At 43.8% G+C, this 25,191-nt stretch overlaps 2 protein-coding genes across 1 annotated transcript; one reads left to right on the top strand and one right to left on the bottom strand.

The window, feature by feature from the left end:
- The window catches only part of LOC143766335 (uncharacterized), a 569,027-nt gene that overhangs the window by 63,870 nt on the left and 479,966 nt on the right, over positions 1 to 25,191 (top strand).
- On the bottom strand, positions 5,363 to 24,890 carry LOC143766369 (uncharacterized). Its single transcript, XM_077254015.1, has 7 exons — positions 24,828 to 24,890; positions 13,905 to 14,054; positions 13,596 to 13,775; positions 13,398 to 13,521; positions 13,221 to 13,318; positions 12,929 to 13,022; positions 5,363 to 7,096 (listed from the first exon to the last, which is right to left on the bottom strand). Exons 2-7 carry the CDS (start codon positions 13,980 to 13,982, stop codon positions 6,084 to 6,086), a joined length of 1,587 nt encoding a protein of 528 aa, XP_077110130.1. The 5' UTR covers positions 13,983 to 14,054; positions 24,828 to 24,890; the 3' UTR covers positions 5,363 to 6,083.

The raw sequence follows: 25,191 nt of genomic DNA, 5'->3' as shown, positions 1-25,191 counted from the left end.
CATCTCTGACCTATATAATCAACTTCTGTGGGCCAGACATAATGTGACGCTAGTCACTACTCAAGGACTAACAGTAAGGCAGGGTGGTCAAGAGGTCCAAGGTCAAAAGCCAGGAACATACGTTATAAACAGAAGGAAGAAACAAAGGCATAGTAAGGTAACTTTCCGAGGTCACAATAGCAGGAGGATAGCGAATCAGAGCAGATGGATGGTCAGAACGAGGTCCAAGGTAAGGCAATGAAACGTCTTACTGTCAAGGCTCCCGGGTGTAACTACTGCCGGGAGGCTACTCGCTGCAGTAAGGGAGCCCAGAGCAGAACAGCGGAGAACTCACTGGGTAGCAAGCAGGACCTGAACCATGTGACCAAGAGGAGTGGCCAGGGGTGGACCAATAAACTTGGGGCTTAGCTTCATAGAGGTTATCTTAAATTTGATATTACGGGTGGATAACCACACCTCCCCTACTACAAACGCCGGACCTGGCCCCCTCCTCCTGTCTGCAAATTGTTTGCATCTTTTCTAGGCTTTAGAGATGTTCATCTGAACCTCCCTCCAAAGAGTTCTCAAACGCCGTACCATGCATTCGGCTCCAGGACCATCTGAATCCATGAGGGAAAATTCCCCAAAATGTGGGTCAAATCCATAGCTGACCTGAAAGCGAAACTTTCCAGTGGACTGACTCACACGAGAGTTGAATGCAAGTTCTGCCATGGGCAATGTCTCAAACAAGTCCTCCTGTCTGGAAGAGGCCAGGCATCTCAAAATTTGCTTAAAGGATTGGTTAATGCGTTCAGTCTGTCCATTAGACTCCGGGTGATAGGCAGAGGAGAAAGGCAGCATAATCCCCAGCTTCTTACAAACAGCCCTACAAAACCTGGCCACAAACTGCACACCTCTATCCTACATCACATTCACAGGCACTCCATTCAACGGAACAACATGCTGTATAAATAAGCGGGCCAAGGTTTCAGCAGACGGTAATGCGGGTAGAGGTACAAAGTGGGCTTGTTTGGAGAACCTATCCACGACCACCCATACCACCGAGTTGCCCCTGGAAGGAGGAAGATTTGTGATAAAGTCCATGGACAAATGTGTCCATGGCTTATCCGGAATTGACAAAGGCACCAATTCCCTGGCCAGGTATGAGAACACTTGAAACGGGTGCACACCCCACATGCAGTCACAAACTCTTTAACATCTGATACCATAGAGGGCCACCAGAAAAATCTAGCAACAAATCCCATGCGTAGCTGCAATCCCAGGATGGGCACTTAACACAGAATCGTGAAACTCCTGCAAGAGTCTGAGATGGAACCATTCCAGTACAAACAATTTACCTGGAGGTTTATTACCAGGAGCCCGGGTTTGGGCATCCAAAATCTCTTTCTGCAAATTGGATGAGATTTCAGCCACCACTACTCCTGGCTGAAGAATGGAGGAGGGAGGTTCTGGAGGGGACACAGAATCAAAGCTTCGGGATAAAGCGTCAGCCTTAATATTTTTAGATCCCGGGCAGAATGTGATGGTAAATTGAAATCGAGAAAAAAAAAGTACCCACCGAGCCTGTCTGGGGGTCAATCTCTTGGCAGACTCGATATAGGCCAAATTTTTATGATCAGTGATAACTGTAATGGGATGGATGGCCCTCTCCAAGAAATGCCTCTATTCTCCAAAAGCCAACTTAACCGCCAACAATTCCCTATTGCCGACTTCATAATTTCTCTCCGCTTGAGAGAATTTTTTAGAAAAGAAGACTCACGGCTTCAGATTAGTGAGTGTGGAAGGACCCTGAGACAAAACTGCCCCCACCCCCACATCAGAAGCGTCAACCTCCACAACAAAGGGTCTTGATGGATCAGGTTGTACGAGGGTACGTGTATTTTGCCGTAATCTTGTTCAGTCCCCGAAAGTCGAGGCACGGCCGCAAACCACCATCTTTTTTTTTTTTTACAAAAAAGAACCCCGCTGCCACGGGTGAAACAGAAGGCCAAATATGCCCCTTGCAGAGACTCTCTGCTATGTACTCCTTCATGACTTGATGCTCAGGCCTGGACAAATTAAACAGGCGAGCGTTAGGTAACTTGGCTCCCGGGACTAAAGCAATGGCACAATCGAAAGGTCTGTGTGGTGGAAGGGCCTCAGCCTAGCTTTCGGAAAACACGTCTTCAAAGTCCTTCAGGTATTCCGGAATACCCTCCAGACCGACAGATGACAAAGATACAGATTTTAAAGGGGTGATAAGAGGTACCAGGTTACAACATATACTGTTAGCCTTACAACCCCACTGAGTGATCTCCCCCATCACCCAATCAATGATAGGATTATGGCGTTGAAGCCAAGGCATTCCTAGTACCAGTCCAGCAGGCAAATTATCTAGAACAAAACAACTTAATTTTTCCACGAGTAGAACCCACTTTCAGAGAAAAAACTTCAGCCATGAAACAAATTCCGTCCCGTGTGAGAGGAGATGAGTCAATAGCCACAATTTTAACAGGATCCTTAAGCCTGATTGTCCCTATCTTAATAAGAGTCACCACCCGGGCATCGATTAGGTTAATGGTAGAACCGCAGTCAACAAAGGTGGTGGTCATGACAGGACTGCCAGCAAGTTCCAATTCCATCTGAAGCAAAATTTTAGCAAGTGAGGAAAAATTTACCTGGTAGTCTGGGTAACTTCCTCAATCATTACCCAAACTTAGGCGTTTCCCAATGGCTTAGCAGAAGGACAAGAGGGACAGTCCCTTTTTCAATGTCCAGAGGCTCCACAGTAAAAGCATAGTTGGTGGTCCCTGCGGTGTCTTCTCTCTCTTTCCATCATCGAGATAGCCCTAACCTCCATAGGCTCAGGGACAGACGCAGTGTCACAGAGGTTGAAGTATAATGAGGTCTCCTGCTGCATCACTCCTCTAGCAAGGAGCCTCCGGTCCATACAGACCTCTTGCATTATGGCGTCCTCCAGGGTATCGGAGGGAGAGTGTAATGCCAGAGCATCCTGTAAATGGTCGGACAGGCCCCTGCGGGACAACCCCCTCATGGCAACGTCGTTCCAGGATTATTCAGCGGCCCAACTCTGAGCAAAACCATTCGGCTGAGTGCCTCTCCTGTGTCACATTCATCACTTTATCCTCTGCCAGACGCACTCTATCAGGCTCCTCATAAATGTGCCCCAAAGCCTCAAAGAACAGATTCACCGACATACGTTCAGAAGCAGAGGGAGAGAGAAAGCCCATGCCTGTGGAGCCCCCCTTAACAAGTACATAACGATCCCCACCCTCTGCCTTTCATTACCAGAAGCTCGGGGATGTAACTAAAAAAACAACTTGCATCCCTCTTTAAAAACCCTAAACATCTTTTTATCCCTGGAAAAATTGTCAGGTAACTTTACCGGTGGTTCAGGGTCCACTAGGGATACATCAGTGGGGCCCCCATCCCGAGTCCCCAACGAAACAGGAAACTGTAAAGTGCCCACCACATCTCTCTGCACCTGTTGGTGCTAGTGAACCAGGGTTTGCTGCTCCATGGACACCTTCTGCATAAGTTGGGAGAGCTCCTTAACCTGCTCCGTGAGAGCCCGTACCGGATCCATAATAAACTCCCACCTAACCACCTGGAAGAGACTGTATGGTCAGTTATAATGTCAAGGCTCCCGGGTGTAACTACTGCCGGGAGGCTACTCGCTGCAATAAGGGAGCCCAGAGCAGAACAGCGGAGAACTCACCGGGTAACAAGCAGGACCTGAAACATGTGACCGAGGTGGAGTGGCCAGGGGTGGAGCCAGGCGCCGGGGTGCAAAGGAGGCAAACGGCACCAGAGTGTAATCAAACGTGCGGAGGTCAATAACCAGGGGATAAGCGAGGCACCAGAGGGTGAGACAGAAGGATAGTCAGGTGGAAGCCAGAGGTCAGAAAGCCGAGTAAGCGAATAGATAGAAACACAAAGCAGGGAAGCCGAGAGGAACAAACAGACCAGATAAAGCACGGAGAGCAAACAAACAACACATGAACATGCACACCAAGGGGTCAGGCACACAGACAAAACGAAATTATAACTGACAGAGAATCCAAGTCCAGCGTGGGTATAAATATCCCACCCAGAGCCAAAAGGAGGCCACAACAATTAACCCCGAGAGGGCAGGACCTTAACCCTGTCCAAACCATGACACTTACTAACAGAATGCAAGGCACAGAAAGACAAACCACACAGTAGCTGAATGTACGTCTGGCAGAGGTATGGGAGTTACAGTTAAGCCACTGTACCATATTGGATGACATAGCATTCAGGAACTACATCTCAGACACACAGAGGAGGAAACATGACATCAGGAAGGTCATTAGCTGCTCAGTCAGGACATGCAGCCTCTGTGCAGGTCCTGATACCTTCCTCCTGATCAGCATCAATCAGTTAGATCAATGTGGGGCTAGAGCAGAGATAGCAGTTCTCTAACTGATCAGGAAGGACACTGTTTCAGAGTTCTCCTCTGTCACAGGAAGCTGCCTCCAGTTTATAAGACGCAATCACGTATCATCAAGATTTCTTGCTAAAAGTGTGTCTTATTGTTAGGGCTTGAGTTCCCGCCTCTGCACAGGGGGAATCTCGAGCCATCTCTGCTGCGGTCTCCCATTCTTCTCCAGCCGCAGTGGAGCCTGGTCAGCGAAGACGTCGGTCCCAGCGTCTGGCTCAGGCAGGTACTCTGCGTCTGGCTACTACTCTTCTTCCAGGCTCTGCCATTATAGCTAGTACTGGTCAGCGGTGAGGACTCGCTTCTGGGACTAAGTCCTGCTTTCTCCCTTCTGAGCATGCCCAAAGGAAGACCTCTCATTGGAGGTCAGGGGTCACATCCTCAGGTCCTGAAGCAACTCCCATTGGTCCTCTAGGAAGGTCCTGAAGTTGCTGCAACTATAAAAGGTTCGCATGGCCGCACGGCCATGCGCTAGTATCAATCTTTGTTATGAGCTTTGCGCCAGTGTGGTCATGTATGCTTGTGGTAAGGGCTCGGCTGAAATAAGCCACTAGAATACCGGCACCTCCGGTGAGGAGTTTGTTTGCTTGTATTCAGGGCCTGGCTGAAATAAGCCACTAGAATACCGTCACCTCCGGTGAAGAATTGTTTGTGTGCTTCTCTGACTGCATAACCACTGACTGCTATCAGCTTAACAGGACACAGTGCTTTTCTATCACGGCGACTCTGTGAAGCAACAGAGCTCGCTTATACTGCCATATAGTGCCATTTGCTAGCAACAGGTTCTCCTCCTGCACGGTGGACCCCGGGCTGCGAACGCACCAATAATAACATCTATATTTACTCGGTGCGTTCTGCCAGCCCTAACACTTATAGTCCAAAAAAACACAGTAAGTTCTAAAGTAATTTCAATTTCTCATTTAATTATACGACTGTCTGTTAATTTATTTTTCAATTTGTCAATAACATTTATAGTTGTAAGTTATTTTTGATGGTCAACAAAAAAACAATTGTTCACAGTATGATAATGACTTCTCTCTGTGTGGGATTTTTGATGTTTAAAAGGTTGTACACTACTTGGACAACCCCTTCTCATTCCTCATGTTTGGTTCTGTTAAAATTAAAACACTTATACTCATCTCCCTTGCCGGCGCCATTTCAGTGGTGTAAGCACATTCAATACCGGGGATCATGTGAGGTTGTTATGTTATGTGAGCCCAATGACAAATCAAACATTGAGAGGAAGTCAGAGAGCAGCCAAAGCCCTGCTTTGATGTTGATGTTCATTACTTCCGAAGGTGAGGACACTGAAACCAGCACTGATTGGGCCCAAGGCTGGTGTAATCAAACAATCTCGCATGAGCCCGGGGAAATGGATTGCCAATGCCACTGGAACGGCCCTACTGCAGGAGTTGAGTATTAGTCTTTTTATTTTATCTAGGCCAAATATGAGTAAAGACAAGAGGTTGCCCTAGTAGTGTACAACCCCTTTAAAAAGATACAATTTTCGGTTGAAATATTTCTAACATTCTGAACACGAAAATGACTTCTTCCTTATGAGATGATTTCTCTGATGTTTTTTTACAATTGATTTTCAGGTAAAACGTTTCCCACATTAAGAACATTAAAAAGGCTCCATTGTTGTGTGAATTCTTTGGTGACTAAGAAGACATGATTTCTTCACAAAACATTTTCCACATTCTGAACATGAAAAAGGCTTCTCCCCTGTGTGAGTTATTTTGTGCTTACCAAAATGTGATTTCTGATTAAAACATTTCCCACATTCTGAACAGGTAAAAGGCTTCTTCTCTGTGTGACTGATCTGGTGCTTAACTAAATCGGATTTCTGGATAAAACATTTCCCACATTCTGAACATGAAAAAGTTTTTTTTCCTGTGTGAATTCTCTGGTGCTTAACTAAATCTGATTTCTGAATAAAACATTTCCCACATTCAGAACATGAAAAAGGCTTTTCCCCTGTGTGAATTCTCTGGTGCTTAACTAAATCTGATTTCTGAATAAAACATTTCCCACATTCTGAACATGAAAAAGGCTTCTCCCCTGTGTGAGTTTTTTTATGTGTAGCAAGACTTGATTTCTCTGTAAAACATTTTCCACATTCCAAACAGGAAAATGGCTTCTCTCCTGTGTGACTTTTCCGGTGTCTAACAAGATATGATTTCCATAAAAAACATTTTCCACATTCTGAACATGAAAATGGCTTCTCCCCTGTGTGAGTTCTCTGGTGACTATCAAGATCTGATTTATGGTTAAAATATTTTCCACACTTGGAACAATAAAATGTGTTCTCTGCTGTGTGAATGTTTTGATGTTTAAGAAAAGACTTTTCCAGGGGAAAACCATTTCCATTTTTTGAACGTGAAAATGGTTTCTTTGCTTTGGGAGCAGTTGGTTTTTTGATTCTTATTTTGTGACTTTGATTTTCCTTAGTAGTCGATAATGAATCAGGAGACAGGACCTGTTTCATAGGATCAGATGACAGATCCTTGCTGTGAAGTGATGATGGTATATCTGAAGTAATGGCATTCACTTCAATTGCATCCTGTGGGATCTCAAGATCATCTGATTTAAAAATTGAAGATGTCAGCTGTCCCTCTGATCTCCAGGTACAGTAATCTGCCAAGAATAAAACCAATTATTGTTTTTTAATAAAATATCCTTGAGATTTATATTTTTGAGCATTTCTACTTAGACTGTCCATAAAAATTGCAAGTTATGTTAAAAATATTGAATTATTCATCAAAACAATGACAGGTCACAATCTAACAGAAAACCTCATATGATGAACCAGTGGAGCGTGGTGTTCAACTGTTTATTCATTCTGCCTCACAAATATTGAATAAAAAGCCAACAAACAATGTTATGTAGGTGAAAATAATACCAATAAAAACTTCTACATATCGCACAAAAACAAGTCCCCACTCAGGTCCATCATCTGTCAATGGAAAAACAGAGGTTTCCACATTATTAGTTGGTCAAAGGCTCTTGTAAAGCAACATGGCTTCCACAAACCAATGCAGCAAGATCCGTACTCCCAAAGTCAAATCTCCCCCTCACTTCTGAGCCTTGCCGTGTGCCCAAACCACATTTAGCCTACATGTATTTGGCCTTACTATAGTGAGAAGAAACCACTTAATTTACGGCACTCCTGGAGCACAATCTGGGCACTATGTGTTGGGCAATAAAATGGTATATTTGTAATTGTCACTCTCCAGCAGCCACTGCACGCTAATTTCTGGAAAATGCCTGTGGAGTCAAAATTGTTACTACTTGAATAGAATAATTCATTGAGGGTTATAATTTCTAAAATGGAGTCACTTTATGGGGATTTGCTCTGGTTTTCTGCCATTTTGTCATATTAGAGCTTCTGTAAATTGTGTGTCCCTTCTTATCTTGGATCTGCTCTTGCAACATCTGCTTCTGTCACCAGGAGCCACCTTATTCATTCTGCAGTTCTGCATGTTCTTTTTCCTTTCATACAAGTTGTTCTCAATAATTATTATGTACATATGTATATATTACTGTAAGTCTCATTGTAAATTTTACACTAAACTGGTGTTGCACTCATTTATGGTGGACCACTGGAGCTACTATGAGTCTTGACCAGAAGAGTAGAGACAGTATTAGTGCTCCCCATTTTAGAAGAGATTGTGCAGTATTCTGAATTCCTTAGGATTGAAAACAATGTAATTTATCTCGTTGAGTGAATCCATTAAACCAGGGCTCGAGTCATGCCAACACATCTCCAGCAGGCGTGAACAAATGTATATTACAGCTATCAGCCACACACAGCTTAGAGTTATATTGTGGCATAGGTGTAATGTTTTTGAATAGTTTATCACAATCCTGTTTGAAGTTAGTAGGTTTTAAAAGAAATTGAAAAGTCAGGATAAAGGGAAACGCTGTTCTTATTGTACAGAAATTCACAACTGGCCCTCACTGCACATTTAATGTTGTGTATCTTAAAAGTGAAGTTTGGCCAGGAAGACTGAACCTGGTCTTGTAGGGACCATATGAACACATTCAGCAGCACAAAATGGAGAGAAGGTAGAGTCATCCAATAAAATATCAGGATTTTAGGAAGCCAACAGAATCATTATCATCCTCATTCTCTTACAGGCCCAATATAATATTTTTTTTCAAGTGATTTTTAGTGATGAATGAGTATACTCGTGTCATGTCGGACGCTGTTCAAACCAGGTCATTCGACAGACAGCGGTAATTCCGCTTTTGTCCACTATGCGCTCATTGGCGTCGGCTAGATTTTATCTAGCTGGTCCGGGGTTAATTTACCTGGTGCTCGGATTGGAAGCTGGGCCATGCCCACTGCCTTTAAATAGTTCTCCTGAACATTGGGCGTCGCCGATTATAGCTTCTGTCTTGTGCGTTGTTATCTCGGTCTGGAGTGGTGAGCTAGTAGTTGGAGTATCGTTGCTGGTGGTGTATTTCCCTTTGTCTTATTTACTCCTTCCTATATTTGTATTTATTTTGCCCTGCGCATTTATAGTGTATTCCTGAGTGACTGCGGCGTGGTGTATATTTTCCGTTATCCTTGTCTGTGCTAACTGTGGGTATTGGTGTATGATCTTTTCACTGGGTGGTGGGCGGTGGTTTCAGCCTAGGGTTGAAACAGCAGACAGGGTAAGGGTCGAGGCCTAGACATGCACACCATCAGTGTAAACTCTAGGTAGAGGGTCAGTCAGGATTTCCCTAGTCTGAGGGAAATTGCAGGGGCCCGGGTTATTAGCTCTTGCCCACCTAGTCTCCCCGTGACAACTCGTTGGTTGGGTTTTCCCGAGCACACTCAGGTGATCTCCGAGTATTTGTTAGTGCTCGGAGATTAAGTTTTCGTCGCCTCAGCTGCATGATTTACGGCTGCTGGACAGCCTGATTACATGTGGGAATTCCCTAACAAACAGGCATTTCTCACATGTATTCAACCTGTCTAGCAGCCGTAAATCATGCAGCTGCGGCAACGAAAACTGAATCTCCAAGCACTAAGAAATACTCGGAGACTACCCAAGCGTGCTCGGGAAAACCCGAGCAACGAGTATACTCGCTCATCACTAGTGATTTTCTAACTTGTCAGCACATTCTATGTATGTACACTGTCATTTGGCTTTGTAGTTTACAGGTCTGGTGTCACACACAGTGTGGGAAGACCAAGTGCAACCAGAAGGGATGAGGGGAAGGAAGCCCAGACACTAGGGAGATGGTGAGTGGAGACCCCTAGGCAGATCTAATAACACTCTACCTACCTTACCATCCCTAAATTGGCTCCAGTCCTCACCAATCGCCAAGCAGGAACCTAAGCCCTGTATCTCCCTAGAGCTAGGTCCTGGATAGGGAGGGGATAAGCACTGCTCAATCCCCACTAAACTAAAGGCATAAAGGTAGAAAGACAAGCAGAATAAACTTACCTGAGTCTGCTCAAGCTAACAACAAACGTACTCAAACAGCTCCAGAGAGGATGTTAGCAGATTGCTAGAGCTCCAAGCCTTCACAAGGAAAAAACGTGAATATTACCGGCAACACTCTGCAGCAGACCGGGGATATATAAACCCCCAGGTCCAGGTGTGTCAACTAGAGCCAGAGGGGGTTGCTGTTGGATCTAAGAATCAGAATGATTAAGGAGGTGTATCTAATACCAAACGCAGAGACCTTCTGCAGCCAGATGCAGAGCGACACTCTGTTGCATCTGACACACCCGTGGCAGTACCCCCCTTTCTACAAGTGGCATCTGGACACGCAGGACCAGGTTTCTCAGAAAAAGAGGTGTGGAATGAGAATCAGCCTGGGGGCATTCACCTCTGATGCTGAAACCCACATCCTCTCCTCTGGCCCATAACCCTTCCAGTGCACGAAGTACTGTAGAAAATGACATTGTAGACAAGAATCCTACAATCCTTGAAATCTGAAACTCCAGATTACCATCAACCATTATTGGGGGCAGCAGTAGGGGTGAGGACGTAAAAGGTTCCACATATTTCTTGAGCAGAGACCCGTGAAAGACACTGTGGATCTTTAGGGCCTGAGGTAGCTCAAAACGAAACGCTGTTCAGTTAATGACGGCGGCTAATTTATAGGGACCAAATAATCTAGGTCCCAACTTCCAGGAAGAAACCTTCAACTTGATATTCCTGGTAGACAACCACACAAAGTCCTTCACATTCAGGTCTGGACCTGGCAAGCACTTTCTGTCAGCCATACGTTTACCTGTCTCGCATTATTTTCAAATTACTCAGAACCCCGTGCCACACTAAGGAGAGCAACGAAGCAAAACGTTCCTCTTCAGGAACTCCTGAATCCCCTCCTTCACTAAAAGTACTGTGGATGGCAACCACATGCACCAAAAATCGGTGACCTGCCAGTAGACTCTTGAAGATAATTATTTATAGCAAATTCTGCCAACACTAAGTAAGATGCCCAATCCTCCTGATTCTCAGAGACAAAACACCTGAGGTAAGTCTCCAAATTTTGATTAACGCGCTCGGTCTGTCCATTTGACTGGGGATGGAAGGCAGAGGAAAAGGACAGCTGCACTCCCAGTCGAGACCAGAACGCTCTCCAGAACTTGGAAACTGGGTCCCAGGAAATGACACCACATCGGAGGGAATACCGTGAAGCTTCACAATCTCCAATCTCATTTATAAACACCTGAGCAAGAGTCTTGGCATTCGGAAGTGCCGGTAATGCGATTAAGTGAACGATTTTACTGAACCTATCTACAAACACCAAATCACAGTCATGCCTGCAGCCATTGGTAGGTCAGCAATAAAATCCATGGATAAGTGTGTCCATAACCTGCCAGGAATAGGTAGCAAAAGATGAGTACCAGACAAACAGGTATGCGATACTTTAGAATGCACACAGATACTACAAGTGGATATGTGTTCAACCAGATCCTGATGCAACCTTGGCCACCAAAAACAACAAGAAATGAGGTCCACCTTTGTCTTACCACCTGGATGACCAGCAAGCACAGAGCTGTGATGTTCCTCAATTACTTTGCAGCACAGATGAGATGGTACAAATAGCCTTCCTGAAGGGCAGGAGCATCCCCCCTTGGCCTCCAACATCTCACCCTCCAGCTCAGGGTACAATGCCAAAATGACTACCCCCTTCTGCAAAATTGGGGCAGGGTTCTCATGGACACCAACACCGGGGAAGTTCCTGGATGAAGCATCAGCCTTGACATTTTTGAGTCCTGGACGGAAAGTGACAACAAAATTGAACTTAGTAAGCAACAGGGACCATCTAGCCTGCCTAGAGTTGAGACGTTTAGCCAATTGAAAATATGAGAGGTTTTTATGGCCAGAGATAACAGTAATAGGATGGACTGCCCCCTCCAACCAATGTCGCCATTCTTCAAATGCCAATTTAATCACCAAAAGCTCCGTATTACCCACGTCATAAATTCTCTCATCTGAAGACAATTTTTTCTAGAAAAGAAACCACATGGGTGCCATTTACCAGGGGACGGACCCTGAGACAATACAGCCCCAAGCCCCACCTCTGACGCATCAACCTCCACAACAAAGGGTTGGGAAACATCAGGTTGACTGAGTATAGGGACCATGGCTAAACAGCTCTTTATGGAGGAAAAAGCCTGCAGAGTGGCATCTGACTATTTGGAAAAAACAGACCCCTTCCTTGTCATGTCAGTAAGGGGTTTCACAATTACTGAATAATTTTGGATACATTTCTGGCAAAAATTAGTAAATCCCTGAAAATGTTGTAGAGCCTTCAGGTTCTTGGGACCGTCCCAATCGAGGGCATCACGGACCTTCTCAGGATCTATTTGAAAACCCAAAGAGGACAACAGATACCCCAAAAACTGCACCTCCTGGACGGCGAAAACCCACTTTCCTAGTTTGAGAAAGAACTAAAAGACAAAAAGAGCCAATAGGGTCTTATCCGATGATAACGGGAGAATAAGTAGTGTGAGACCACTCACCTGATGTGATTGCGAATAGCAACATGAGATAAAAGTATTAAAGCTGCTGCAGGACACCAGTCATGAGTGCGCCCAGACTAAATGGAAAGTCATCAACTGCGCTGCTGATAAGGACTCAATAGCAGGACAAAATCCATGAATTTGATTATAAGATTTACAGGTCAACGTGTTTCAAGGTCATACACGACCTCTTCATTAGGACAAAAACCAATCGATTGCATCTGACACATCTGTAACATCTGGGTAGGTAAAGGTCAGCGTCTCCTAATCCCAGGAGGTAGGTGTATCCTCCAGATTGTAAATTCTATACAAAAGGGCTTTCAATGCACATAGTCTTTTGAAGAGTTTTGGTTGGAGAAAAATGTTGCGGTCTGAGGCAAAATGGTAATCATACGATTGTGATACGGCCGGAATACACGACCGATAAAGCAGCCACAGACAGTGACCAAAAAGAATCTGTGACTTCTCTGCATTTAGTGGTTACTACTCACCTGGGTAGTCATATGTAGGAATCTCCTCTTTACACCACTCGTCACCACCCCTCACATATAGCTCTGTAGTATTAATATGGCTCAGATCTTCATCCTGAAACAAATATTGTAAAAGTCACCGACAGATGGAGAAGTCAGATCTATGATCAGCTCTAATCCTGCCTTCTCCACCGTTCTCATTACACAAGTATAAAACATAAAACACTGGTGGATAAAACAAGACTCAACACAAGACCTTCATAGCCGTCCACACATCATAGGGGAGATCTCATGACACCTTCTCTCCATCTACCTGATGATCCTGAGGAACATTGGGATCTTCTTGTTTACAGTCCTGTGGAAGAACAGGACAGGGACATATCTCTGTTGTTGTCCTCTTATTGGATAGATCTGAAGGAAACACATACAAGAACTGAATTTATTTTTTACATACAGATAATTAGAGGCCGTTTGTATTTCGTCCTATTACCTGGTGATGTGACGGGCTGGGGAACCTCCATAATGACGTCCTTGTACAGGTTTTTGTGTTCTTCTAAATACTCCCACTCATCCATGGAGAAATAGACAGCGACTTCTTGACACCTTATAGGAACCTGACACATACAAGGATACCGTCATCCCCCCAATCCCTTCGTAGCATTACTGTATAATGTCCCAGCAGTGTCACCTCTCTAGTTAGCAGCTCAATCATCTTGTAGGTGAGTTCTAGGATCTTCTTGTCATTGATGTCCTCATGTATCAGGGTGTTAGGTGGAGGCCCTGTGACTGGGCTCAGGGATCTTCCCCTTCCCTCACACGCAAGATCCTGACAGTGCTCACTAGAGGTCTTCTTCACTACTGCGTAATCCTAGTTATGGAGAGACACATTAATACATCTCACTACAGACATTTCTAGAGTCCTCACCTCTCTGGTTCTGTCCACCTGTTATTCCCATACATAAGAATAATGTAATTTGACGTAATCAGAATCTCTCACCTCTCCAGTAAGCCGGAAGAGGATCTCTAGGGTGAGGTGTAATATCCTCTCTGCCATCTTGTCTCTGTCCTTATCCATCTTTGATGGGTAAATAAGGAAAATTGTCTTATATAGAAGATTTTCACTGAGAGGATCCGATATTGTAGAGACCTGAATGAGAAGGAGATGAGCTGATGTAACATCATAGAAACCCTCTGTAATAATACAACTACTGGAGACAATAAGGGAAACACATGAGGAGATAGAACGTGTAGATGTTGTATTCTCTGGTCTTGTATGGACTGGAACATAAGTTGAATTGCTGACTAAGACAGCTCCTCCATGCTCCCAATCACTGGGCCATGTTACTCACTGTTTCGGCAACTGATTGGCTGTAGGAATCACAAGATCGTTGGGACTGACCAAGAAATACAGAGACTGGCGAAGACCAAAACAGCAATGGCATTTTTATTATTTTACAGTATTTAGTTTTCTTCTTTACATCTACTAATAAAACCTATATAATTTTAGACCACTGACAACAAGCAGTTTCTTCCTTGGAGTCGGCAGCTGAATACGTTTCTCATAGACTCATCTTCCATAACGCTAATTTTTGTCTCATTTACAAACACTGGAATCGGCGCTAGCAATACTGCAGGAGATATTCATTACACGTGACAGGAGAAATAACTACTTCATGATGAGGACGACATCTTCATCTTCTACTACGGCTCTAGAAACATATTTGGCCAGAATCCATCATCACCGACCATCTATATGAATGCTTCCCCGCACTGTAATCTTCTATGACATTAGATCTCATGTCTGATTCACACACAGAAGTTTGAAGCTTTTATCAAAGCTGTTTTGTAAGAACATCAAGACAGGAGATATTTGATGCCAATATCTACATGTACAGTGTTTTATTTTCTCTTTATATTATGCTGGGTTTTTTTTATCTCTGGATACAATATTTTTTGGGAGCATTTTCCCATATGCTTCCACATGTTACATGAAAAGCATTATTCTGTGTGTGGGGGCCAAGAAAGGGGCCCCATACTATGAGAGTAATACATGTTTCCTTGGTTCCCGTCTTTCATAGTTGGGTCGTTTGTATCTATCAGTGGAAAAGTTGCAAAACCATTGTGATTCTTAGGCTGGGTTCACATTGCGCTAGGGCAGTCCGTCTAATGGACACGTTTTTAAGTAGTAAAAACGCAATGTAAAGGACATTGTAACGCACCCACAGACTTGCATTTGTATGACGCATCTTAACGCATGTCAAAATTGGCATGCGTTTGCAACATTCCTTTTTTTATGACGTACCTTCGAACGCGGCCTGCAGCGTTTTCGGGTCCGGTCAAGCTAACGCAAGATTAACGGAAGCGCTAATTCTGCCATTCAAGTCTATTGCTAACGCAGCCAGACGCAAATCAAGCAAAATGTCCAAATGAAACCATACGTTGGATTGTGTTAATGAGGGTGGTGGGTGGTCCATGAGGGTCCATGTGGTCATGTGACAGGAAATATGATTGCAGCCATTTTGGAGCATATACTCTGCCAGCACATAATGTGAAAACAATGATGATGTATCTCATCCTTCACATGCGGGAGCAGAACATCAAAGGTCTCAATGGACATCCGAAGATAACGTTGAAATTTAAAGGGATGATCCCGAAGCTGAACATACAGGGTCTGAAAGGCACCATATGTATTCCGTAAAAAATTCACTTCATGGATCCAATATTCATTTCTATAACAACCCCACAATTTGTGAATCTTCAGGGTAAATCGCTATCTCACCATTGGATTAGAGCTGATACTATTAAGCGAGAGTGACTAAACAGACTTTCTGTCACCTCCATAAAGAGGCACTTTTCCGTGTTTGTCAGAACCAGGGGAGGGCTGGGCCAGGGGGCAGGGAGGCAAATGCCCCCCCGGGCCACTCACCCAGTAGCTGTACAGGGCCAGCCACCTGATAGCCGCTCACAGTAAACTATGCGCAGCTGTGTCTGCTGTGCTGTGCTGTACTGTACTGTGATGCAGCTGGCAGCAAGGCTTTGTCTAGATCAGAGTTGATTTTTTGTGATTCTAATTTTAGCCACTTCGGGCTGGACTGAAGGAGTCTCCGCCCATTCCGGTGACATTATACCCTCAAAAAATCAACTCTGATCTAGTCGCTACCCTGTGGTACCGGGAATCTGGATGAGGTCAGTATAAACTTGATTATTTTTTTATATGAACTTACTGTGGGGCCATCATAATACACTGCTCAAAAAAATAAAGGGAACACTAAAATAACACATCCTAGATATCACTGAATGAAATATTCCAGTTGTAAATCTTTATTCATTACATAGTGGAATGTCTTGAGAACAATAAAACCTAAAATTTATCAATGTAAATCACAACTAATATCCCACGGAGGTCTGGAGTTGGAATGATGCTCAAAATCAAAGTGGAAAATGAATTTACAGGCTGATCCCACTTCAGTGGAAATGCCTCAAGACAAGGAAATGATGCTCAGTAGAGTGTGTGGCCTCCACGTGCCTGTATGACCTCCCTACAAAGCCTGGGCATGCTCCTGATGAGGCAGCGGATTGTCTCCTGAGGGATCTCCTCCCAGACCTGGACTAAAGCACCCGCCAACTCCTGGACAGTCTGTGGTGCAACGTGACGTTGGTGGATGGTGCGAGACATGATGTCCCAGATGTGTTCAATCAGATTCAGGTCTGGGGAACGGGCGGGCCAGTCCATAGCTTCAATGCCCTCATCTTGCAGGAACTGCTGACACACTCCAGCCACATGAGGTCTAGCATTGTCCTGCATTAGGAGTAACCCAGCGCCAACCGCACCAGCATATGGTCTCACAAGGAGTCTGAGGTTCTCATCTCGGTACCGAATGGCAGTCAGGCTACCCCTGGCGAGCACATGAAGGGCTGTGCGGCCCTCCAAAGAAATGCCACCCCACACCATTACTGACCCACTGCCAAAACAGTCATGCTGAAGGATGTTGCAGGCAGATCGCTCTCCACAGCGTCTCCAGACTCTGTCACGTCTGTCACATGTGCTCAGTGTGAACCTGCTTTCATCTGTGAAGAGCACAGGGCGCCAGTGTCGAATCTGCCAATCCTGGTGTTCTGTGGCAAATGCCAAGCGTCCTGCATGGTGTTGGGCTATGAGCACAATCCCCATCCGTGGACATCGGCACTCAGACCATCCTCATGGAGTCAGTTTCTAACCATTTGTGCAGCCACATGCACATTTGTGGCCTGCTGGAGGTCATTTTGCAGGGCTCTGGCAGTGCTCCTCCTGTTCCTCCTTGCACAAAGGCTGAGGTAGTGGTCCTGCTGCTGGGTTGTTGCCCTCCTACGGCCCCCTCCACATCTCCTGGTGTACTGGCCTGTCTCCTGGTAGCACCTCCAACCTCTGGACACTATGCTGAAAGACACAGCAAACCTTCTTGCCACAGCTCGCATTGATGTGCCATCCTGGATGGGCTGCACTACCTGAGCCACTTGTTTGGGTTGTAGAGTCTCATGCTACCACGAGTGTGAAAGCACAAGCAACATTCAAAAGTGACCAAAACATCAGCCAGAAAGCAATGGTACTGAGATGTGGTCTGTGGTCCCCACCTGCAGAACCACTCCTTTATTGAGTGTGTCTTGATAATTGCCAACAATTTCTATCTGTTGTCTATTCCATTTGCACAACAGCATGTGAAATTGATTGTCAAACAGTGTTGCTTCCTAAGTGGGCAGTTTGGGGTCACAGAAGTTTGATTTGCTTGGAGTTATATTCTGCTGTTTAGGTGTTCCCTTTATTTTTTTGAGCAGTATATATATATATATATATATATATATATATATATATATATAGGAACTAGGGCCATCATACTATATATGTGGAGGGAAACTGGGTCATCCTACTATATATATGGGGGGAACTGGGACCATCCTACTATATACAGTTTATCTGATTTTTCTCTTTTTATCTTTCTCTTGATTACATTTCAAAGGTTTTCAATGGGGTTCAGGTCTGGAGATTGGGCTGGCCATGACAGGGATTTGATGTGGTGGTCCTTCATCCACACCTTGATTGACCTAGCTGTGTGGCATGGCGCATTGTCCTGCTGGAAAAAACAGTCCTCAGAATTGGGGAACATTGCCTGAGCAGATGGAATCAACTGTTTTTCCAGGATAACCTTGTATGTGGCTTGATTCATACGTCCTTCACAAAGATTAACCTGCCCAATTCCAGACTTGCTGAAGCATCCCCAGATCATCACCAATCCTCCACCAAATTTCACAGTGGGTGCAAGACACTGTGGATTGCACGCCTCTCCAGGTCTCCATCTAACTATTAGACGACCAGGTGTTGGGCAAAGCTGAAAATTAGACTCATCAGACAAGATTACCTTACTCCAGTACTCTATGGTCCAATCCTTGTGGTCTTTAGCAAACTTCAGCCTGGCTCTCCTCTGCTTCTCATTGATGAAAGGCTTTTTTCTAGCTTTACATGACTTGAGTCCTGCCTCTAGGAGCCTGTTACGAACTGTTCTTGTCGTGCACTTCACCCCAGCTGCCATTTGCCATTTCTTTTGTAGGTCACTTGATGTCATCCTGCAGTTGCTGATTGACATTCGAATAAGATGACAGTCATCCCCGGTCAGCGGAGAGTCTTTTTCGCCCTCTGCCGGTCTGCAGCTTTGTTTTCCCCAATGTCTGCTGCTTGACCTTGTTGTAAAGGACTGCCGTCTTAGAAATTTTAAGGATGGAGGCAACATGATGCTCACTGTGTCCCTCTGCTAGTAAAGCCAGAATTGAGCCCTTCTTTTCCTCACTCCTGACTTTTCTTTTCAACTCCTTTGGCATGGTTAAACGTTATTTTTTCATTCCTATTACTTTTGGGACATTACTAGCACTTTTTGCCATCCAGCTTGTTGTCCTATTGCAAGAGGATTGTGAACACCACAGCAGTGTTTTTTAGACTTTCCTTCATCAAATAAGATTTGGTTCAGATGATCACCTAATCAGAAGCACATTAAGTAGAATGAGGTGTACTCTGGTTGGAATTCAACTGACACTGGAATGGAATGGCTGTCAGACATGTAGAGAAGATGATTTTTATAAAACTGTGCAGTGGTCCCTTATTTTTTGCCAGAGCTGTGTGTATATGTATATATATATATATATATATATATATATATATATATATATATATATATATATATATATATATATATATATATATATACACACACACACACACACATATAGGGCAGTGAGGACCTTCATACTATATATAGGGGGCAGTGGGGACCGTCATACTATATATAGGGGCAGTGATAATGATCATACTATATATAGGGGCAGTGGGGCCATCATACTATATATAGGGGCAGTGGGGACATCATATTGTGTATTGTTCTTTTTAGTCGTGTTTTTTTATTATTATTATTTAGCAACTGCGTAATGTGTTTCAGTCATTATGTAGTAGAAGGTGTATGGTGGTGTCATTGGTCTTTGTATAGAGTGTTTTGTTATGTAGAGGTAATGGTCATATTATTATGTATTCACTGTGTAGTGGTGATGGTAGTTAACATTGTGTAGCCGTATTGTTTTGGTCTTTTATAGTAGTCATTTTGATAATATTGGTCTTTGCATTGTGTTGTTAGCTAGCTTCAGTGGTATACTGTAATTGTATAATTACAGATGCTATTTTAAATGGCTATGGGAAGTCATATGTGGAGACATGCACTTTGCGGCTTGGACCCCTGATCTTTTAGGAGCCTAGCAACGCCCCTGGTGTACTGTGTTTACATGTCCGTGTTTCTGGAGTTGTATGTTTGTAGGTAAGCTCAGTTATGGTACCATATCTAGACAGTAATCTTGGCTCTGGTACTGTATCGATGTAGTAATCTAGATTCTGGTACCATATGTATGCTGTAAGCTTGGTATTCTTCACGTATCTATGTACAGTGCCTACAAGTAGTATTCAACCCCCTGCAGATTTAGCAGGTTTACACATTTGGAATTAACTTGGCATTGTGACATTTGGACTGTAGATCAGCCTGGAAGTGTGAAATGCCCTACAGCAAAAAAGAATGTTATTTCTTTGTTTATTTTTTTTTTAAATTGTGAAAAGTTTTTTCAGAGGGTCATTTATTATTCAACCCCTCAACCCACGAGAATTCTGTTTGGTTCCCCTAAAGTATTAAGAAGTAGTTCAGGCACAAAGAACAATGAGCTTCACATGTTTGGATTAATAATCTCTTTTTCCAGCCTTTTCTGACTATTTAAGACCCTCCCCAAACTTGTGAACAGCACTCATACATGGTCAACATGGGAAAGACAAAGGAGCATTCCAAGGCCATCAGAGACAAGATCGTGGAGGGTCACAAGGCTGGCAAGGGGTACAAAACCCTTTCCAAGGAGTTGGGCCTACCTGTCTCCACTGTTGGGAGCATCATCCGGAAGTGGAAGGCTTATGGAACTACTGTTAGCCTTCCACGGCCTGGACAGCCTTTGAAAGTTTCCTCCCGTGCCGAGGCCAGGCTTGTCCGAAGAGTCAAGGCTAACCCAAGGACAACAAGGAAGGAGCTCCGGGAAGATCTCATGGCAGTGGGGACATTGGTTTCAGTCAATACCATAAGTAACGTACTCCACCGCAATGGTCTCCGTTCCAGACGAGCCCGTAAGGTACCTTTACTTTCAAAGCGTCATGTCAAGGCTCGTCTACAGTTTGCTCATGATCACTTGGAGGACTCTGAGACTGACTGGTTCAAGGTTCTCTGGTCTGATGAGACCAAGATCGAGATCTTTGGTGCCAACCACACACGTGACGTTTGGAGACTGGATGGCACTGCATACGACCCTAAGAATACCATCCCTACAGTCAAGCATGGTGGTGGCAGCATCATGCTGTGGGGCTGTTTCTCAGCCAAGGGGCCTGGCCATCTGGTCCGCATCCATGGGAAGATGGATAGCACGGCCTACCTGGAGATTTTGGCCAAGAACCTCCGCTCCTCCATCAAGGATCTTAAGATGGGTCGTCATTTCATCTTCCAACAAGACAACGACCCAAAGCACACAGCCAAGAAAACCAAGGCCTGGTTCAAGAGGCAAAAAATCAAGGTGTTGCAGTGGCCTAGTCAGTCTCCAGACCTTAACCCAATTGAAAACTTGTGGAAGGAGCTCAAGATTAAAGTCCACATGAGACACCCAAAGAACCTAGATAACTTGGAGAAGATCTGCATGGAGGAGTGGGCCAAGATAACTCCAGAGACCTGTGCCGGCCTGATCAGGTCTTATAAAAGACGATTATTAGCTGTAATTGCAAACAAAGGTTATTCCACAAAATATTAAACCTAGGGGTTGAATAATAATTGACCCACACTTTTATGATTAAAATTTATAAAAACTTAACTGAGCAACAAAACTTTTTGGTTTGTAAGATTTATGCATCTGTTAATAAATCCTGCTCTTGTTTGAAGTTTGAAGGCTCTAACTTATTTGCATCTTATTAAACCTGCTAAATCTGCAGGGGGTTGAATACTACTTGTAGGCACTGTATCTATGTAGTAGACTTAGTAAGGTCTGTTCTAAACCCTTATCTCTGTAGTAAGCTCGGTTCTGCTCCCTTATCTCTATATTAACCTTGGTTATGCTCCCTTATCTCTGTAATAAGCTTGGTTCTGCTCCCTTATTTCTGTAGTAAGTTCGGTTCTGGTCTAATATCTCTGTAGTAAGCTCAGTTCTGCTCCCTTATCTCTGTAGTAACCACGGTTCTGTTCCCTTATCTCTGTAGTAACCACGGTTCTGCTCCCTTATCTCTTTAATAAGCTTGGTTCTGCTCCCTTATTTCTGTATTAAGTTTGGTTCTGGTCTTATATCTCTGTAGCAAGCTTGGTTCTGCTAACTTATCTCTGTAGTATGCTTGGTTCTGGTCTGATATATCCATAGTAAGCTCAGTTCTGCTCTCTTATTTCTGTAGTTAACTCTTTTCTGCTCCCATATCTCTGTAGTAAGCTCTATTCTGCTCTCCTATCTGTAGTAAGCTCTATTCTGCTACCTTACCTCTGTAGTAAGCTCTGTTCTGCTACCTTACCTCTGTAGCAAGCTCAGTTCTGCTCCCATATCTCTGTAGTAAGCTCGGTTTTGTACCCATATATCTGTAGTAAGCTCGGTTCTGCTCCCTTATCTCTGTATCTAATTATTACATTATTTCTTAGTTTCACATATATCATCAACATTATATTTTTTTCAGCTATCACTTGGTTCTAATATTCTTCATTTATCATCACATAATAATATTTAGTCTCCACCATTAGAAATTTACCTATCCACTGGCCTCTCTTTCTATTCTGTCCCTCATAGAAAAGAAAAAACTCTGTATTAATTATAAAGTCCAAGGCCGCTGGATATAGCAATGTTGGCTAACCATAGCTTTTTTCTTTCTCCCAGCATGTACAGTGCGCATGTGCAGCTTTCCCATACTCAGTTTCTTACCGCTATGCTCACACACTGACAAGCTTACGTTCCACGCTTGCATGTCACGAGCGCTTGAGGGAAGATCATTCATGCGAGAGTGGCGACATAAATATGCGCCGTATACATCATGCAGGGATTCGTCTGTTGATAGGCTGGGACAGCTTGTAAATACTCGGCAGCCCCTCACCTCGACATGCCCCCGGAAGAAGTTGGCGGCGAAACGCGCGTCGCGGTGAGGGGACGCTAAGCAGACCGAAGGCAACACAGTTATTATTAATCTCCTATTACCAGGTACATAATGCACAGCACTTTGCACTTTATTCAGCATGTCACTGCATTTTACTTTAGCCTGCCAGACACTTTAGTCCATATTCATAACAAGTCACTCTAACATTTAACTGCAACACAAGGGCGGCACTTATATGCAGATATAAAGTGAATGTGTAATGTATGCATTGTCATGGGAGTAACTGTGGATTAAACGCTATTCAGCAGTCTATCTGTAGTTAGAATACGAGCTTCTCATGATTATATAAAAGGTGGGTCAATTTAAAGCTGCCTCTAATTCGGATTTATCCATGTTTATACAAAATATTAATAAAAGGACAGCTTCTGACTGTATGATTACTGAGAGCCAGAGACTGCAAAATTCATGTGAACCCCTTTCTTTTGTAATGATGATGTAAATATCTAGCTAAATTTATATGCATTTATTTGGTGTATTTTCCACAATTAATAATTTACTATATTGGTCTTTATGTATGCCCATCATCTTTGTGACATGGTCTGCTTTTTTATTATGTTTTAATTTAATACTAAATAAAATCATGTTTTATATGGATCTCTTTGGTACTTGACCCATTATTTGGATCGAAATGTGAAACACACCATATGTATACTGTAAGCTTGGTATTGTTCACGTATCTATGTAGTAGACTTAGTAAGTTCTCTTCTAATCCCTCATCTCTGTAGTAAGCTCGGTTCTGCTCCCTTATCTCTATAGTAACCTTGGTTATGCTCCCTTATCTCTGTAATAAGCTTGGTTCTGCTCCCTTATTTCTGTAGTAAGTTCGGTTCTGGTCTAATATCTCTGTGGTAAGCTCGGTTCTTTACTTATATCTCTGTAGTAAGCTTGGTTCTGCTCCCTTATTTCTGTATTAAGTTTGGTTCTGGTCTAATATCTCTGTGGTAAGCTCGGTTCTTTACTTATATCTCTGTAGTAAGCTTGGTTCTGCTTCCTTATCTTTGTAAGTAAGCTCTGTACCCATCCCATATCTCTGTAGTAAGCGCTGTTCTGCTCCCATATCTCTCTAGTAAGCTCTTTTCTGCCTATTTATCTCTCTAGTAAACTTGGCTTAGCTCCCTTATCTCTGTAGTAAGCTCTGTTCTGCTCCCATAACTATGTAGTAAGCTTGGTTCTGCTCCCATATCTCTGTAGTAAACCCATTTCAGTGCCTATATTTCTGTACTAAGCTCAGTTCTGCTCCCATATCTCTGTAGTAAGCTCGGTTCTGTTCCCATATCTCTCTAGTAAGCTTGGTTCTGCTCCCTTATCTCTGTAGTAATCTCGGTTCAGGTCTGATATCTCTGTAGTATGCTCGGTTCTGATCTTATGTCTCTTTACTAAGCTTGGTTCTGCTCCTTTATCTCTGTAGTAAGCTTGGTTCTGGTCTGATATCTCTGTAGTAAGCTTGGTTCTGCTCCCATATTTCTCTAGTAAGCTCCTTTCTGCTCCCATATCTCTCTAGTCAGCTCGGTTCTGCTCCCATATCTCTCTAGTAAGCTCGGTTCTGCTCCCATATCTATCTAGTAAGCTCGGTTCTGCTCCCATATCTATCTAGTAAGCTTGGTTCTGCTTCCTTATCTCTCTAGTAAACTCGGTTCAGCTCCCTTATTTCTGTAGTAAGCTCCTTTCAGTTTCCATATCTCTGTAGTAAGCTTAGTTCTGCTCCCATATCTCTTTAGTAAGCTCGGTTCTGCTCCCTTATTTCTGTAGTAAGCTCTGTCCTGCTCTCTTATCTCTGTAGTAGGCTCTATTCTGCTCCCTTATCTCTGTAGTAAGCTCTGTTCTGCTCCCTTATCACTGAAGTAAGCTCCTTTCAGTTCCCTTATCTAAGTAGTCGTGTCTATGTAGTTAGCTTACTTCTGTTACAATATCTATGTACGCAATAAGCTTGGCTCTACTCCCATATCTATGCAGCAAGCTCTGTTCTGTTCCCATATCTATGTACCAGTCTGTCTTTAAAGCTGGATCTCTCTGTTGCTTTAATGCAGCGGCCAGAGATAAGCAGGGCAGAGGTGGGTCAGCACAATTCCAGGGCTGCTGCCTTGTGATTGCCCCTAAGCTGAAAAGTGCCTGCCAGCCAGGCTAGGTCAGAACTGTCCAAGGATTATTAGAGGTGATAGTTTCCCCCCAATTAGGAGGGACACCTGCGGGTATTGGGGTCTTTACCTGCTACATTTCTGGTGTTGAGCCTCCAGCACCTACCTCCACCTGCAGAGCCGCACTCCACATTAGTGATGGGTAGTTCGTGAGTGAGTAGTTCAAAATGAACTAATCTTCAGAGTGAACTAGTTCATCTAGTTCACCATCCTGACAGAGATTAGTTCATTATGAACTAAACAGCAAGTGGGAGGAGACAGAGAGTGATCCCTCATACAGCTCCTCACACTGAGGATCCCTGGTCTCACACTTGCTCTTTATAGCTCCTGATGCTGGAAAAGAAGGTAGTAAACACTATACCACACATCAAATACAAATATAATAGTAATAATAAAAACTGAAATTGTACAGTAGACAGACACAGCTCATGTGT

Source organism: Ranitomeya variabilis, chromosome 4, assembly GCF_051348905.1.
Source record: "Ranitomeya variabilis isolate aRanVar5 chromosome 4, aRanVar5.hap1, whole genome shotgun sequence".
Taxonomy (NCBI): Eukaryota; Metazoa; Chordata; class Amphibia; order Anura; family Dendrobatidae; genus Ranitomeya; species Ranitomeya variabilis.
Note: the sequence above shows the minus strand (reverse complement) of the source record. Positions and strands in the feature narration are given on the sequence as shown.

Bases quoted from the DNA above. Each gene is read 5' to 3' on its own strand.
- LOC143766369 (XM_077254015.1), bottom strand. From the start codon at position 13,982: ATGGATAAGGACAGAGACAAGATGGCAGAGAGGATATTACACCTCACC. The intron at 13,023-13,220 runs GTAGATGGAGAG...TATTTGTTTCAG, and splicing joins ATGTTCCTCAGGATCATCAG to GATGAAGATCTGAGCCATAT. The intron at 7,097-12,928 runs GTGAGTAGTAAC...TATTCTTGGCAG, and splicing joins TCCTACATATGACTACCCAG to ATTACTGTACCTGGAGATCA.